At 37.9% G+C, this 14,823-nt stretch overlaps 1 protein-coding gene across 1 annotated transcript in view; it reads left to right on the forward strand.

Moving 5' to 3' along the window:
• The first annotated feature begins 2,567 nt into the window (after positions 1-2,567).
• LOC106074436 (protocadherin-like protein) overlaps positions 2,568-14,823 on the forward strand; it is a 31,792-nt gene continuing 19,536 nt past the window's right edge. Inside the window, exons 1-5 of the mRNA XM_056015978.1 lie at positions 2,568-2,815; positions 6,763-7,043; positions 7,911-8,088; positions 10,983-11,159; positions 13,769-13,912. Coding sequence (XP_055871953.1) covers positions 6,981-7,043; positions 7,911-8,088; positions 10,983-11,159; positions 13,769-13,912 — 562 coding nt within the window. The 5' untranslated portion in view covers positions 2,568-2,815; positions 6,763-6,980. The remainder of the gene's footprint in view (positions 2,816-6,762; positions 7,044-7,910; positions 8,089-10,982; positions 11,160-13,768; positions 13,913-14,823) is intronic.

A 14,823-nucleotide genomic window follows, 5' to 3' on the forward strand; every position in this document is an offset into this window, starting at 1 on the left:
TTTTTTCTATATCTAGATCTCTATGATCAGGGGCGGACTGAGTGTCAAAATCGGCCCGGGCATTTCTATGCAATTTGGCCCACAAATTCTATATCATATGATGGGCATCCATTTCTAGGTCTACTTGTCCTCAAAGTCATTGTGTCAAGTTTGATAATGTATTAATATGCATGCATAAAGTGAACTCTAAATCTTTATTAGAAATATAGGCATTATGTTGCTTTTTAATCGCCAAGTATGTAGGCCCCAAAAGGATAATGCCTACTGGTAGCACTGTCTACGTATGAAGGCTATTATATTATTTTGGAAAATGTATTAAATTAAAATGGTATTACACTGTAGAGTCTCTGCAAGATTTGTTTTTAAACACGGCGCTCTGTGGGCCTTTTTATAAGAGAATATTATAAAACCTTTTAACATTTTCATACGTGCTATAGTGGCATCGATGCGACCATTTTGGTGGCCCTACCGGCCCATTTTTGTACCGGCCCACCGGGCAATAGCCCAAATGCCCATATAGCCAGTCCGCCCCTGTCTATGATAGCTATATAGTAACAATAAGTAAATGATATAAGAATTTGATAGATTTGTATTGTCATTGTGGGCCACTATTGGTCATGGGCCGGGTCCATTGAACCCCCTTGGCGCCATGGATGCTACGCCAACTGGTCATAACAATATAAATATACAATACTTTAAAGTTATAAAGTCTGATGTACACATAATCAGTACTGTTTAGGGAGGAAATGTTATTTCCTTGTTAGTTAAATACATACAGTTAGCTTTCGCCCATATTGACTACGTCATACTGTAACTGTGTCAATAACTTTAACCCTTGGACACCTGAGTGCTGAACACAAAAGGCGCACACTCTAGGATTAACCCTAGGAAGAGTAACCCGAAGCAAATAGGGGCATTCACAACTGAAGCGAATTGTCTCCCCTGTGATTGAATGTTCGCTCGAGCTTGCATGTAAGTAAAAGCACCACCCAAACACTCCCCCTCCCTCCCAATCGTCACCACACCTCTTATATGCTCAATCAACCATGACGAATCACACATCTCTTGAAATGGATAAAAAAAAGTTTTGACATTGATCGTACGGTGGTATCGATCTCTTAAGGTGCTCAGTGTCTTCACGTAGATCAGTTTTGTTTTCCTAACTCTCCCCCACCCCCTCTTCTTTCGCTGCGCCACTTTCAGTTGAAAAGTCTAACGAGGGGTTCTCACATTAGAATTAGAGATTAACATTAGGTTCCTATTCAACGTACTCAGAAAGACACCAAGGTAAAGGTACATTTCTTATTCCATATGCTAGGTCGTATTCTAATAAGTTCTCTTCCACAGTCTCATTAGAGCAAGGAACGGGTTGCCTTAATTAAACAGGAAAACCAATGAATAGAGTCAAGGCTATGATTAATACAAAAGACTGGATTAACACATGTAGGACGTAATTATAAGATAAGATAAGATAATTTGTATTGATCCAATCAAATAAAAATTCAGTTTGACTACAATTGGCAACCTCAGCGTAACTGTTGTAACAATAACAATATAGATGGAAAAAAAATTCGAACAACATTCACACACAAAACACATTCACACACGAAACACATACACACTCACAACCAGCGCTTTATGAATTTGACTTCTATGTACTTCTCGATGACGACAGATGATCTTGTAACACTCTGACCGAAAATGGGATAAAGAAGTTTTTAAATCTTTCTGTTTTAGTCCTAATGGTAAGGAGACGACAGCTTCGTTTAGATCTTATGTAACAGTGGTAATTGGATGCAGGTTGTCTTTTTTTGAAGGAATGTCTGTAATTTATAGGATAACAAGATAAGTGTTATTGACGGTCTTTGACTTGTAGCACCAAACTACTGGCAGACAACTAAACCGCTGTATGTATTTTAAGGAATAAAGCTTGAAGTAACATCGCTGTGAACCAAACTAAATAGAACTTTTATTATAATGCAGAAAAAATCAAGTCGGTATGAGATAAACTAAATGTACTAGACTTTAATAACAAAATCTAAGTCACTGCAATAACACAACCTTTCAGTCTCACGTTCTGGAGTCGTCTGTCCTTAGGCCAATGACGACAACGCCACCTATCTTGCATCATTCACAACCAATCGCTGTCCTCTTTCCAACTGTCACCATAGACACACACAAACACACACACACAAACACACGAACACATTCGATAAAAAGAAATAAAAAAAATTATTTTCTTTATACGTATCGTTTATATAGTTCAGTGGCTGCTGGTTATTTGTTTGGTATGCTCTCTGGACTGACGTCTCAATGGTCCTAGGTTCATTTCCCGCCCGCTGCCCCCCCCCCCCTTTTCGTCCTGCGGGAGGTTTGGGCTAGGACGCTATAATCTTCAAATACTGAAGGAAGTAACGCAACATGTAAAAGAAAACAAGTCCATTGCCTTGATGGAAAAATAAATTATAATTTAAAATGCTGGAATCGCTTGAGCAAGAACTCTAGAACCGTCGATATCAAATTTATAACCCCGTGAAATAGCTTGAGTTAAATCGGACGGTGATAAATGAGATTCAATATAACTGCCATTACTTTGTACCTAGTCTTGTCATAAGCTTACTTGGGGACTTCTCAAATCTTTATCAAAGCAAACAGTTGGCCAGATACAGCGGCTTTAAAAACACACATAAACAACCGACGAAATAAAACCCACAAAAGAAGAAAAAAAACTTGTGATTACTACAACTGTGTTATTTTTTTAAGGTTATTGAACCCCAAAATGGATATAACTTAAGCCTAATTGTAATCTCCTGAAGTAAGTAGTAGATCTATGTATATTATTAAAACGCCGAGGCTATGTTTGGTTTAAAATATCATCTTAGTTTGAATTTGAACATTTATTGAAAACATTCCATGTGATCAGAATATGAAATCATCGTTGCTTAGATGTAGCACAGTTGCCTAAGGATGTCATAGTATTCCGTAAATAATATATTTTTTTTAGAGATAGCACACTGTTGCCTAAGGGTGTCATAGTATTCCCGTAAATAATATATTTTTTTAGAGATAGCACACTGTTGCCTAAGGGTGTCATAGTATTCCCGTAAATAATATATTTTTTTTAGAGATAGCAAACTGTTGCCTAAGGGACCCCTCAACTCAAGAAAACATTAAGAAACTAGAACAGACACCAAATAGAGCAGTGCGATTCATAACAAACGAATATTCACATTTGACTAGAGTAACACCTTTAGTAAAATCACTAAATTTAGAAAGCCTTCAGGACAGAAGGCTCAAAAGTAAAGTAGCAATAATACATAAAACACTGAACCATAATCTTCAAATACAAAAACAAAATTTAATAAAATACTCTGAAAGACACAAAGATAAAGGCACATTCCTCGTCCCATATGCTAGGACAAATTTGTACAAATACTCCTTCTTCCCTAGTGCTATTAGAGCATGGAATGGATTGCCTGAGCTAGCCAGGAAAACCAGTGACTTGGCAGAATTTAAGTCATTGGTTAATATGCATGACTAAATGCATGACGCGTAGGACGTAATCATCTTCTTTTTTGAAGTAACGTCTGTATTATATAAGATAAGATAAGATAAGGTGTCATAGTATTCCCGTAAATAATATTTTTTGTTAGAGATAGCACACTGTTGCCTAAGGGTGTCATAGTATTCCCGTAAATAAAATATTTTTTTAGAGATAACACACTGTTGCCTAAGGGTGTCATAGTATTCCCGTAAATAATATTTTTTGTTAGAGATAGCACACTGTTGCCTAATGGTGTCATAGTATTCCCGTGAAAAATTTTGTTTTTAGAGATAGCACACTGTTGCCTAAGGGTGTCATAGTATTCCCGTAAATAAAATATTTTTTTGTTAGAGATAGTACACTGTTACCGAAGGGAAGCACAAAACTGTCTACCTGTAGCTCAATATTACGAACAGGTAGCTTAATGTTACCTTTCGGTAGCATAAAATTGACCACATGTAGTACAATGTTTGTTATATGTAGCCCGATATTACCTACAGGTAGTGTAATATCGCTTAAAGGTAGCCTAGCATTATTACCTTCAAGCAGCATAAAATTGCCTGGGGGAAGCTTCAGATAGCACAACATTGCTTACAGATAGGACGAAATTGCCAATAGGCAGAACATGATTTCCGATAGATAGCCGACTGCGGCGTAAATAAATTAATGTATAATGATTGGTTATCTTTTGGGTTTCCGTCATTTATCTTATCTTATAAAATACAGACGTTACTTTAAAAAGAAGATGATTACGTCCTACGCGTTATGCATCTAGTCATGCATGTCAACCAATGACTTAAATTCTGCCAAGTCATTGGTTTTGCTGGCTGGTTCAGGCAACCCATTCCATGCTCTAATAGCACTAGGGAAGAAGGAGTATTTGTACACATTTGTCCTTATATGGAATAAGAAATGTGCCTTTATCTTTGTGTCTTTCTGAGTATTTTATTAGATTCAGTTTTTGTATTTGAAGATTATGGTGCAGTGTTTTATGTATAATTGTTACTTTACTTTAAAGTCTTTTATCCTGAAGGCTTTCTGAGAGGTGTCGGCCTTGTCACTTTTGTTAATGGAAATAAAATTGAAATTAATATATTTTTATCTTTTTTTCATATCAAAATGTTGGGCTTCTTTATTTCTTTAAAAATACACTACTATAAAACTATTTGCAATTTATGAATATTAATAGAAAAGGAAGCGTTAGCAACTGAAAAAAGTGACTAAATTTAGAATTATGTATAAAATTATTTTAAAAACAAAACAGCTTAATGGTAAGTACATAATTCTTGAAAAGTAAAATTAAAAATAATACTGAAGTAGAACATAATGAAGGGAAAACCAAAGTCTATGTGGAAAACATACATGTGTGACAGATTGATTTAATGTCTCTATTTTTGTTGTTCTATTATTCTGTTACTCCTCAATCAATCCATTACCTTTGTTATCTAGTTATGTTATCACACTTTTCCTCTATCTGGCATTCATTGTGTATACTATTTATGTTTTCCATTAATCAGTTATCCATTATTCAAAATTTTTATTGTCTGTACTATCCATTACATTGTTAATCTATCACATTTCATTATCTTTATTATTCAAAATCATTGTAATCTATTTTTCATGCTATGTAAAACATTCATACTTTTTTTTTTTACAATACATTCTTATTATGAAATGAATTAAATAACAGTATAAAACAGTATCTTTTTTAAGTAACGTCTCTATTATATAAAATAAGATCAGATAATTTATACATCAAAAGTATATTTAGTAAATCGTTAAAGATAAATTGAACTATTGAAATCTTGTGAAGGCTGGTCTCTGATCTTGTGTAACATTTACTGGACATCTTCTGATACCATTCTGATATAATTAATAATTTAAGTTTTTTTTTGTTTCGCTTTTTTTTTTCGTAAATAATAACTGATTACTTTTAATTGAGGCGTCCTATAACATCAAGATTTACAGGAGTCTATTATAATCTTTCATGTATGGAATGTCGACCCTCCAATATGGAGGTCTATGTCATATTTATTATATTATTAAAAGTTTGGTTGTTAAGATAAGATAAGATAAGGTAATTTTTTTTTAATCCAATCAAATGGAAACTCCGTTTGACTACAATTGACAACCTCATCATAACTACTGTACAATAACAGTATAGATGAAAAATTCGAACAACATTCACACACGAAACACATACACACTCACAACCAGCGCTTTATGAATTTGACTTCTAAGTACTTCTCGATGACGACAGCTGATCTTGTAACACTCTGACCGAGAGTGGGATAAAGGAGTTTTTAAATCTTTCTGTTTTAGTCCTAATGGAAAGGAGATGACCACTTCATTTAGATCTTATGTAACAGTGGTTTAATGGGTGCAGGTTGTCTTTAAGAATCGTGAGTGTTTTGGAAAGGCATCTTTCATGAAAAAGCTTTTCAAGAGATGGTAGCTGTGTTCGAGTGAAATACGATGCTTTTTTAATTAGTCTGTATAGTCTAAGTCTTTGTGCCAGTGAAGTATTACCAAACAAGGAGGAGGCACGAAACTGTAGGGCAAAGCCCTCAGCTTCCTGGGTAACAAACGTGGTCATCGTTTAAAGCTGGACAAACTACAGACCTGTATCGTATGCTTTTCCTTGTACGATCCATCATTTCACAGTAAAATTTATCTTCCCACTTTATCTAACTACCATTAATTTATCTTTTCCCATTCACCTGTATTACAATATATGCTTGAAAGCTTTCACCACATTTGAACCATTTATTCGTCTACTTTCTGCGTCACCTACAATTTTTAGATATTCACAATATAACAGACGCAATAGTCTTCCCATTTTTTAATTGCTACAAACTCTATTTCTGTTCTTGGTACACAGCTAGGCCGCGAGCATTTAACATAGCAAAATGTACATAATACTTCATAAGAATAAGGTTATCTAAAGGGTAGAACTCCACATTTGAAACTATATCTCTCAAAAATGTAGAATTTCTTCCCTTTATTTTCCCTTATCAAACACACTAATTTAAATACCAATTATTTAATGACTAATATTTTTGTTTTTAATTTTATTCATGTTTTTTTTTTAGTTACAATAAATGATTGTGGAAAGTTCAAACTTGAGAAGAAAAAAGGTAACAAGACATACAGAGTTGTTATAAGCTTTGTAACATTTTTATTCTAGAATTGAAAAATATTCTCTATTATCTTAACAGTTCCAGTTGAACTGATGCAAAGTTTGAAATCTGCTTTGGCTTGGAATTAGAACTCAACATTAATCCATTTGAAGTTTTAGTTTACTTCAGAAAAACAAAACAATACTTACAAAGCATTACTCGGAAATAAAACACCTAATTCCTGAGACAACCTACAACAAGGGGGACAAATCCAGAGAGAGGTCACACGACGTGACACAGACATTGACAAGATTGCCATGGTGACCAAGTGTCTACATTTGTTTGCATTTGCTTCGACTTTTGCACTAACCTGGGCTTCGGTAAGTGGATAAAATAATTATAACATTCACCTTAAGACAATTAGCATTTTGTTTTTGCAAGTATATAGAGCTCCTTCTTCGTGGTCGAGGTTGACTACATTTCTCATATCCGGTGGACTCGTAGAGGACTGTAAAGTCCAATCCTCTCTTTTAAAAAGCCGGCCGCATACGTGACATGGGTAGGTTTGATCAGTTGCTTCTTCTCTCAGCTGTTGATTGGTTTGGTGCTCTTCCACGCTGACAAGTAAAGTTTAAATTAGTATATATTAAATTTGTTAATGAGTATATATCTGAGAGTTTTTCGAGTGTTAAAATATTTTATCCAATTTTTTGAAAAAAAGAATTACCTGGTGTGCGTGTCATGGCCTTAAGAGAAGTCTCAAGAGAAGTGCAATTACGGCAATATTTCATCTCTCAGTACTGCAATAGTTACCTCCCTTTGTCTAAATGAACCAACATTAATTAACTACCACTAATTAATCAGCTGATTGGTTTTATTTTTATTGAATGATGCACGCGTGATCATCTACAACAGCTGTTCTCAACCTTTTATGCTCGGCGACCCCCTTTTTACAATCCCCCCACTCTGCAGCGACCCCCCCCCCCGCACACACACACATACAGCAATAAATGAGTAGTCAATAACAATCCATATTTTGGATCGTCTTAGGCGACCCCTGGCAAATCGTCAATCGACCCCCAAGGTTGAGAACCCCTGATCTCTACAATGAATATTTTTGCAAAGTTTCAACTTGATCCGAGAATGGGAAGTGGGAGAAATAAGGTGTACAAGATTTGTACCAAACAAACAGACAGAAAACGCGGATACAAGAATTGTAATCAAAATTTATTGGTTTACTTTTTCAGCCCAACATAACTGCCTTTCAAAAAGTGGCCGTAGTCAAAGAAGGCAGCCAGGTGAACTCTGTCCTGTCGACCATCACCTGCAGTGACAGTGACGGAGACCTGACTGCCACCTACGTCAAGTCAGTGTCACCGTCCACTCTGTGCGGCAAATGCTTTGAGGTGTTGAGCTGCTTACCCAGTGAGTTCAGTTCGAATCTCTTTCACAGACTTAGATAGATCTAGTGTCTTTGTAAAATGTTTGTAAAATGTTTGACATGTTTCGAATGTTCCTTCAGAGTTGAAGATAATTTACTTCCTAGTCCAAACCTCCCGCAGGACGACAGGGGATGGGAGAGGGCCGGGTTTGAACCCGGGACCATCGATAAATCTGAACGACAGTCCAGCGCGCAAACCGCACGACCAGGCAGCCATCCATTGGACTTGACGTTGTCACGAGAAGTTGTGGCCTGCTTGGTAGAGCGTTAGATTGATCAAATGAAAGCTCTAGGGTTTGAATTCTTGTTTTGCTGGTCTGTTAAATAGTTTGTTTGAAACTTTATTTATGGTTAGGATGTAAAGGGGAACAACCAAGGGGCGGGGGTTAATTCAATTCAAAGCTGTCTTCATATTTTGTAGCTTGAATTTTCTCGTAGGGGGTGCTATACAATTCGCGTAACCAAATCCCTCCGCTTTTCTGGGTTAGAAGCTGTTCTTAGCAGGATGTTAACAGTGAGCCCTGTCCATTCTTTTGCGTTGTCCAGCTTTCCTTTAGACGCCCCTTTCTTCCTTCCACTGTACCTTGAAAGATTTGATTTGAGTCTGCTGAATAAATTATAGCTTTTATATAGCGCTACTTTCATGCTTATAGCTATGGTCCAATCTCATTTGTGGACCAGTGGGGGGAGGGGGGTTTCTGGGAGAAGGTTTTTTCCGTGGTGCCTTCAGGCGCTCAGTAAACACAACTCTGCTCGAGTCAGGAGTCGAACCTCGAGCTCCCATTACAGGTAGCCAAGCCAAGCCAAGTTGAAGCCACGCTTCCCACTAAGCATCAAACGGGCATCGCATACATTCTGTTTTATATCTTACGATAATTATCTTATCCTGTCTTATCTTATAAAGTACATTATTTCCTTTAAAAAAAAAGATAATTACGTCCTACGCGTTTCCACGTTTTCGTTGTACATGTTATTAAGAGACATAACGCGCTAGGTCTGACCTAATTGTGTGTTTAGTTTCTTAATTCCTCCACGTCTCTCTAAGTCTGACCTAATTGTATGTTTAGTTTCTTAGTTCCTCCACGTCCCTTTAAGTCTGACCTAATTGTATGTTTAGTTTCTTAGTTCCTCCACGTCCCTCTAAGTCTGACCTAATTGTATGTTTAGTTTCTTAGTTCCTCCACGTTTTTCTAAGTCTGACCTAATTGTATGTTTAGTTTCTTAGTTCCTCCACGTCCCTCTAAGTCTGACCTAATTGTATGTTTAGTTTCTTAGTTCCTCCACGTCCCTCTAAGTCTGACCTAATTGTATGTTTAGTTTCTTAGTTCCTCCACGTCTCTCTAAGTCTGACCTAATTGTATGTTTAGTTTCTTAGTTCCTCCACGTCTCTCTAAGTCTAACCTAATTGTGTGTTTAAGTTTCTTAGTTCCTCCACATCTCTCTAAGTCTGACCTAATTGTGTGTTTAATTTCTTAGTTCCTCCACGTCTCTCTAAGTCTGACCTAATTGTGTGTTTAGTTTCTTAGTTCCTCCACGTCTCTCTAAGTCTGACCTAATTGTATGTTTAGTTTCTTAGTTCCTCCACGTTTAGTTTCTTAGTTCCTCCACGTCTCTCTAAGTCTGACCAAATTGTGTGTTTAGTTTCTTAGTTCCTCCACGTCTCTCTAAGTCTGACCTAATTGTGTGTTTAGTTTCTTAGTTCCTCCACGTCTCTCTAAGTCTGACCTAATTGTGTGTTTAGTTTCTTAGTTCCTCCACGTCTCTCTAAGTCTGACCTAATTGTGTGTTTAGTTTCTTAGTTCCTCCACGACTCTCTAAGTCTGACCTAATTGTGTGTTTAGTTTCTTAGTTCCTCCACTTCTCTCTAAGTCTGACCTAATTGTGTGTTTAGTTTCTTAGTTCCTCCACGTCTCTCTAAGTCTGACCTAATTGTGTGTTTAGTTTCTTAGTTCCTCCACGTCCCACACAGCCACAGCATGGGGTAACTCATTGTACCAGCCATTAGCAGCAACTAGTTTATGAGAACAGCTTTAAGTCTTAACATATAGATCTACATAGAAACATCATATCCATAACTAGAGCTTACAAATAATGCTTATCAACAAGTTTATGAGTCCAGGCAGTCAGCATGTCAACTCTTTGAGTTTCATTTTAAGTTAAGCACAAACACACCAACATGGGTCTCGCTGACATCAATGTTTTTAACTTGTCACTCTCTCTTTTTATCTGTATTTCTTTCTCTCTCTCTCTTTCTCTCTCTCTCTTCAACACTCCGTATCTTTATCTCTTTTAATATCTCTCTTTGTATCTGTCTCTGTATCTCTTCCTCTGTCTATCCCTCAGTCTCTCTTTGTCACTTTCTGTCTCTTTCTCTGTATTTCTCTCTCTCTCTCTCTATCTGTATCTCTCTTCGTCTCTGTTTATCTCTCTCTCTTTGTCTATTTCTTTTTATCGCTATATTTGTCTCTTTCCGTCTCTCTCTCTCTCTGTCTGTCTATATCTCCCTTTCTTATTCGTTCTGTTTTTCTTTCTCTTTCCCCCCCCCCCTACCTCTCTGTCTCTGTCTTTTTCTCTCTGTCTGTATGTCTCTCCATCTCTCTCTATCTGTCTCTGTCTCTCAGTATCTCTCTCTCTCAGCATCTCTCTATTTCGCTCAATTCCTTTCTCTTTCCCCTCTCTCTCTTTCTCTCTCTGTTTCTCTGTATTTATATAACTTTCTCTGTCTCTCGATCTCTGTCTCTCAGTCTCTCTCTGTCTCTTTCTCTGTATTTCTCTATATATATATCTGTATCTCTTTCCGCCTCTCTCTCGATCTCTCTCTTTAACTCTTTACTTCTTGGTGATCTCACTGGTTCTCAAAATGTTGTTCCCCCCACAGACGAATGCCTGCAGTACAGAGCGGGAGTTGGCACCCTGGACTACTCCACAGCCTCCTCCTACCTCGTCACTGTCAGCTGCGAGGACCTTGTCCACTCTGACCCCGACGCCACAGAGGTCATTGAGGTCAAGGTGCTTCCCAACGCGCCCCCGCACTTCGACCCTGATGTCAAGTTTGGTAAGTAAAAGGGCGTACATGACTTCGACATGGACCTTACGTCAGGACGACTTCGACATGGACCTTACGTCAGGTTTGGGTTAAGAAGCTCTATCACAAAACAATGTCTGTGAGAATAAATCTATAACATAGTCCAATTTTAACAATCTCTTTGTCCCCTTTGTTTGTTAGATAAGATTACTTGCAGGCAGGTTAGTTCTTCTATTAGATATTTTGTTTTAATATATAATAATCATAAATTGTATATACTGTGTTTATAACAAGGCTTAATTTATGATACCTATTAATATTATATAGATTATTGACATATATACTCTCTACACTGAGTCTACTCTCTCTCTCTCTCTCTCTCTCTCTCTCTCTCTCTTTATATTTATTTAATCACGCATAATAACAAATCTAACTCAATGACTTTGAAAACTATTCGTGATTCGACAAAGTAATAGATGAAAGTTTCCCCTTTCAGACCTAACGATCTATGAGGCAGGTGATGTTAAGGTCATCTGCTTCTATGGCCAACGGTTAACGAGCAGGGTGCCATGTGGCCAGCACAACGACCAACCGACTTTACTTTCCCCAACTAAAGTCAGGTACCCATTAGAGTTGGGTGGACTCAGAGACGCCCTAAAAATCCTGAAATTCAAAATCCCAGCCTTCACCGAGATTTGAACCCAGGACCTCAGGTTCATTAGCCGAGCGCTTAACCACTCAGCCCCCTGGATGACAAAGTGGTCATCATCGAACCACGATGGACGAACTATATATATATATATATATATATATATATATATATAGATCAGGGTTTCTCAACCTGTGAGTCGCGACCTTCTTGGGGATCGATTGACGATTTGACAGGGGTCGCCAAAGACCATTGAAAAAATGGATTGTTATTGTCTATTCTTCAATTGCTGTGTGTGCGTGGGGGGGGGGGGTCGCGGCTAAGTGGAGGATTTTAAAAAGGGGTCGCCGAGCATAAAAGGTTGAGAACCGCTGATATAGATGAACAAAGAATGATGTATTTCAGTCACGAAGAGACTTTGGATTGAAATGAAAGTCTGGGCATTATGATGTGGTTGGAGGAACGATGCGAGACCATTCGTTATATGGAAGGCCTCAACACTGGCCTACAACGTCACAACCTGTGGGCGATTTGGACCAATAGCTCGTTTCCACGTCGTAGAGATCTGAGACGTGGTAAAGGGAGCTATTGGGTTTAAACTGCCCACAGGTTGTGACGTTGCAAGTCTGTGTTCAGGCCTATAAAAGAGTGGTCTCAAACGATGCTGCCAACACAACTTATTCCCCCTCCCCACCTCCCATCTATGCAAATGATGTGTCCAGAGGAGCGGTAGGCTCCAAGACAAGAGGATGTTATGGCGTCATAATATTTGTCACAATCTATACCATCCACTACTTTTGATTCCCCGTTCACAGTAAAAAGGGAAACAGAATCACAATCATTAAAAAAAAGCATCAACAATTACACTCACAACATTACCACATTTAAAGGAACTTTTTGAACAAAAGTGCCTAAGAAAAATCGAGAAAATCTTGGAAGACAACGGCCACCCTCTCCATCAGAACTACGCCAGGTCGTGGCGAAGTGGGCGACTGCTGTCAATCAAAACAAGAACGGAGCGGTACAAAAACTCGTTCGTACCTCACTCGGTCAGACTCTATCACCGCCACTCGTTGATCAGGGAACATGAAATGCACCAAGATACCTGTGTGTCGTCGCTGAATGAACTCTTTATGTTGTGTCTGTTGTATTTATGTGTATTTTTCGGTTGTGTTGTCTTTATATGAGAAAAGAGTCCTTGTAATCACAACAAATTTCCATAAGGATCAATAAAGCAGTCTTAGTCTTAGTCTTACATCTCGTATCAGTTCTTCATTTCAATAAATCTATTTGTTTGTTGTATTTCTTTGTGTTCAAAACTTCTTTAGATCAGTTTGTCGTTTTAACTCGTATGTTCTCGTCTGTTATGTTATTATAACGCTATGAGCTTATATTATGTTTGTTACCTTACCTTTACCTATCCCCTGTTGGACCGTTGGGGCACCAAGCAAGACCCGTCGACCGTCTTTCTCCATTAAGTATGTAAGTAAAGTTCCCCTTTCAGACCTTGTGGTCTATAGGGCAGATGATGAAAAGATCATCTGATTTTGTGGCCCACGGTTAACGAGGGTGTCATGTGGCCAGCACAACGACCAACCGCCTTTACTTTTCCACAACTAACGCCAGGAGCTGGGTGGAATCAGAGGCGCCCGAAGATCCTGAAGTTAAAAATCCCAGTCTTCACCAGGATTCGAACCCCGACCCACGGTTTGGTAGCCAAGCGCTTTACCGCTCAGCCACCGCGCCTCCTCTTTCTCCATTACTCCCTGTCTTTTGCCTTAGTTAGAAACCTCTTTCAATCGCAGGCCCGTCCATTCTTTAATGTTGTCCTCCCATCGCTTTCTCTGTCTGCCTCTCCTTCTTTTTCCGGGTACTGTTCCCTGAAGGAACAGTTTGTTAACCCCCTTTATAAATAAAAACATTTTTACTATTATGTTAAAAATAAATATTTTACATGTTATTTAAATTCCTTTTGAAATCGATTCCCCAGTTCCTTTGACAAAGGATGGCCCCACTACTAAAGCGGGTACAGTTCTGTATCAGGTGGACGGTATCGACCCCGAAGATGATGACATCACGTATTCTATGAACGTTCTCCCGGCCACGTCTGCCAAAAATTACCAGATCAACCCACGTGAGTGTTTTCCAGAAGTAGCCAATCAAAAAATTTTCTTGTAATGTTTTAGTGCTGTGCTCCCATAGACATAAATAAATATAGACTGGCCAATTAAAGAGTTTTATGAAACGAAAATTTGTGACTTGCAATTTTGTGTCCTTTATTATACAGCATTTATGAGCAGTATAAAAGTTAAGTATTCATATCTATACACACCTATATATATTGTGAATAAGGAGGCAGTGTAGTTTTGTTTAATCTCTAAGAATGAAGATCATGCAACTTTTCATATTTCGGAAATCCGAATACAATAGATATACATGTTTTCAAGTTACATGAAGCTACTTCCTTTTTCCAGTCTATATTTATTTATGTCTATGTGTGCTCCCCTTCAATTCTCTCAACTGGTCCAGTCACGTGACAGGACCACAACGTACTGGGAAAGTTAAAAGTATGAAATAGCGCTAAACGAATACAATGGACCTCATTCACCAATCGTAAATAAACACATTTAGCCACGTCATAATATTGATAAAACAATGAAAAAATACGTATCACGTGACAGCCACTATGGATTACGTAATTTGTTTAGAAGATATATAGAATCACGTGACTAAATGTTGTTTGTTTACGATTGGTGAATGAGGTCCATTGGTAAAAATATTTCTAACCGCACAGATTTATTGTTGTTAGCAAGGGCAACCTATGCGGCCGCAGTGGGCCCCGCACTTTCATAGGCCCCGCGCTAATTTTAGGTATATAATATTAAATTAAAGCATTATAACTCATATTGCAAGTTTCCCGCGGCCTCCTGATTTTCCACGGGCTCATGGAAATCTCCTGTAAAAATAGACAAAGTTGTTTGTTGAGGTGTTATTCAATTACTTGATGTCAACAATTCACGAAGATAGATTGAACAATTTGGCAAT

Source organism: Biomphalaria glabrata, chromosome 17 (genome assembly GCF_947242115.1).
Source record: "Biomphalaria glabrata chromosome 17, xgBioGlab47.1, whole genome shotgun sequence".
Lineage (NCBI taxonomy): Eukaryota > Metazoa > Mollusca > Gastropoda > Planorbidae > Biomphalaria > Biomphalaria glabrata.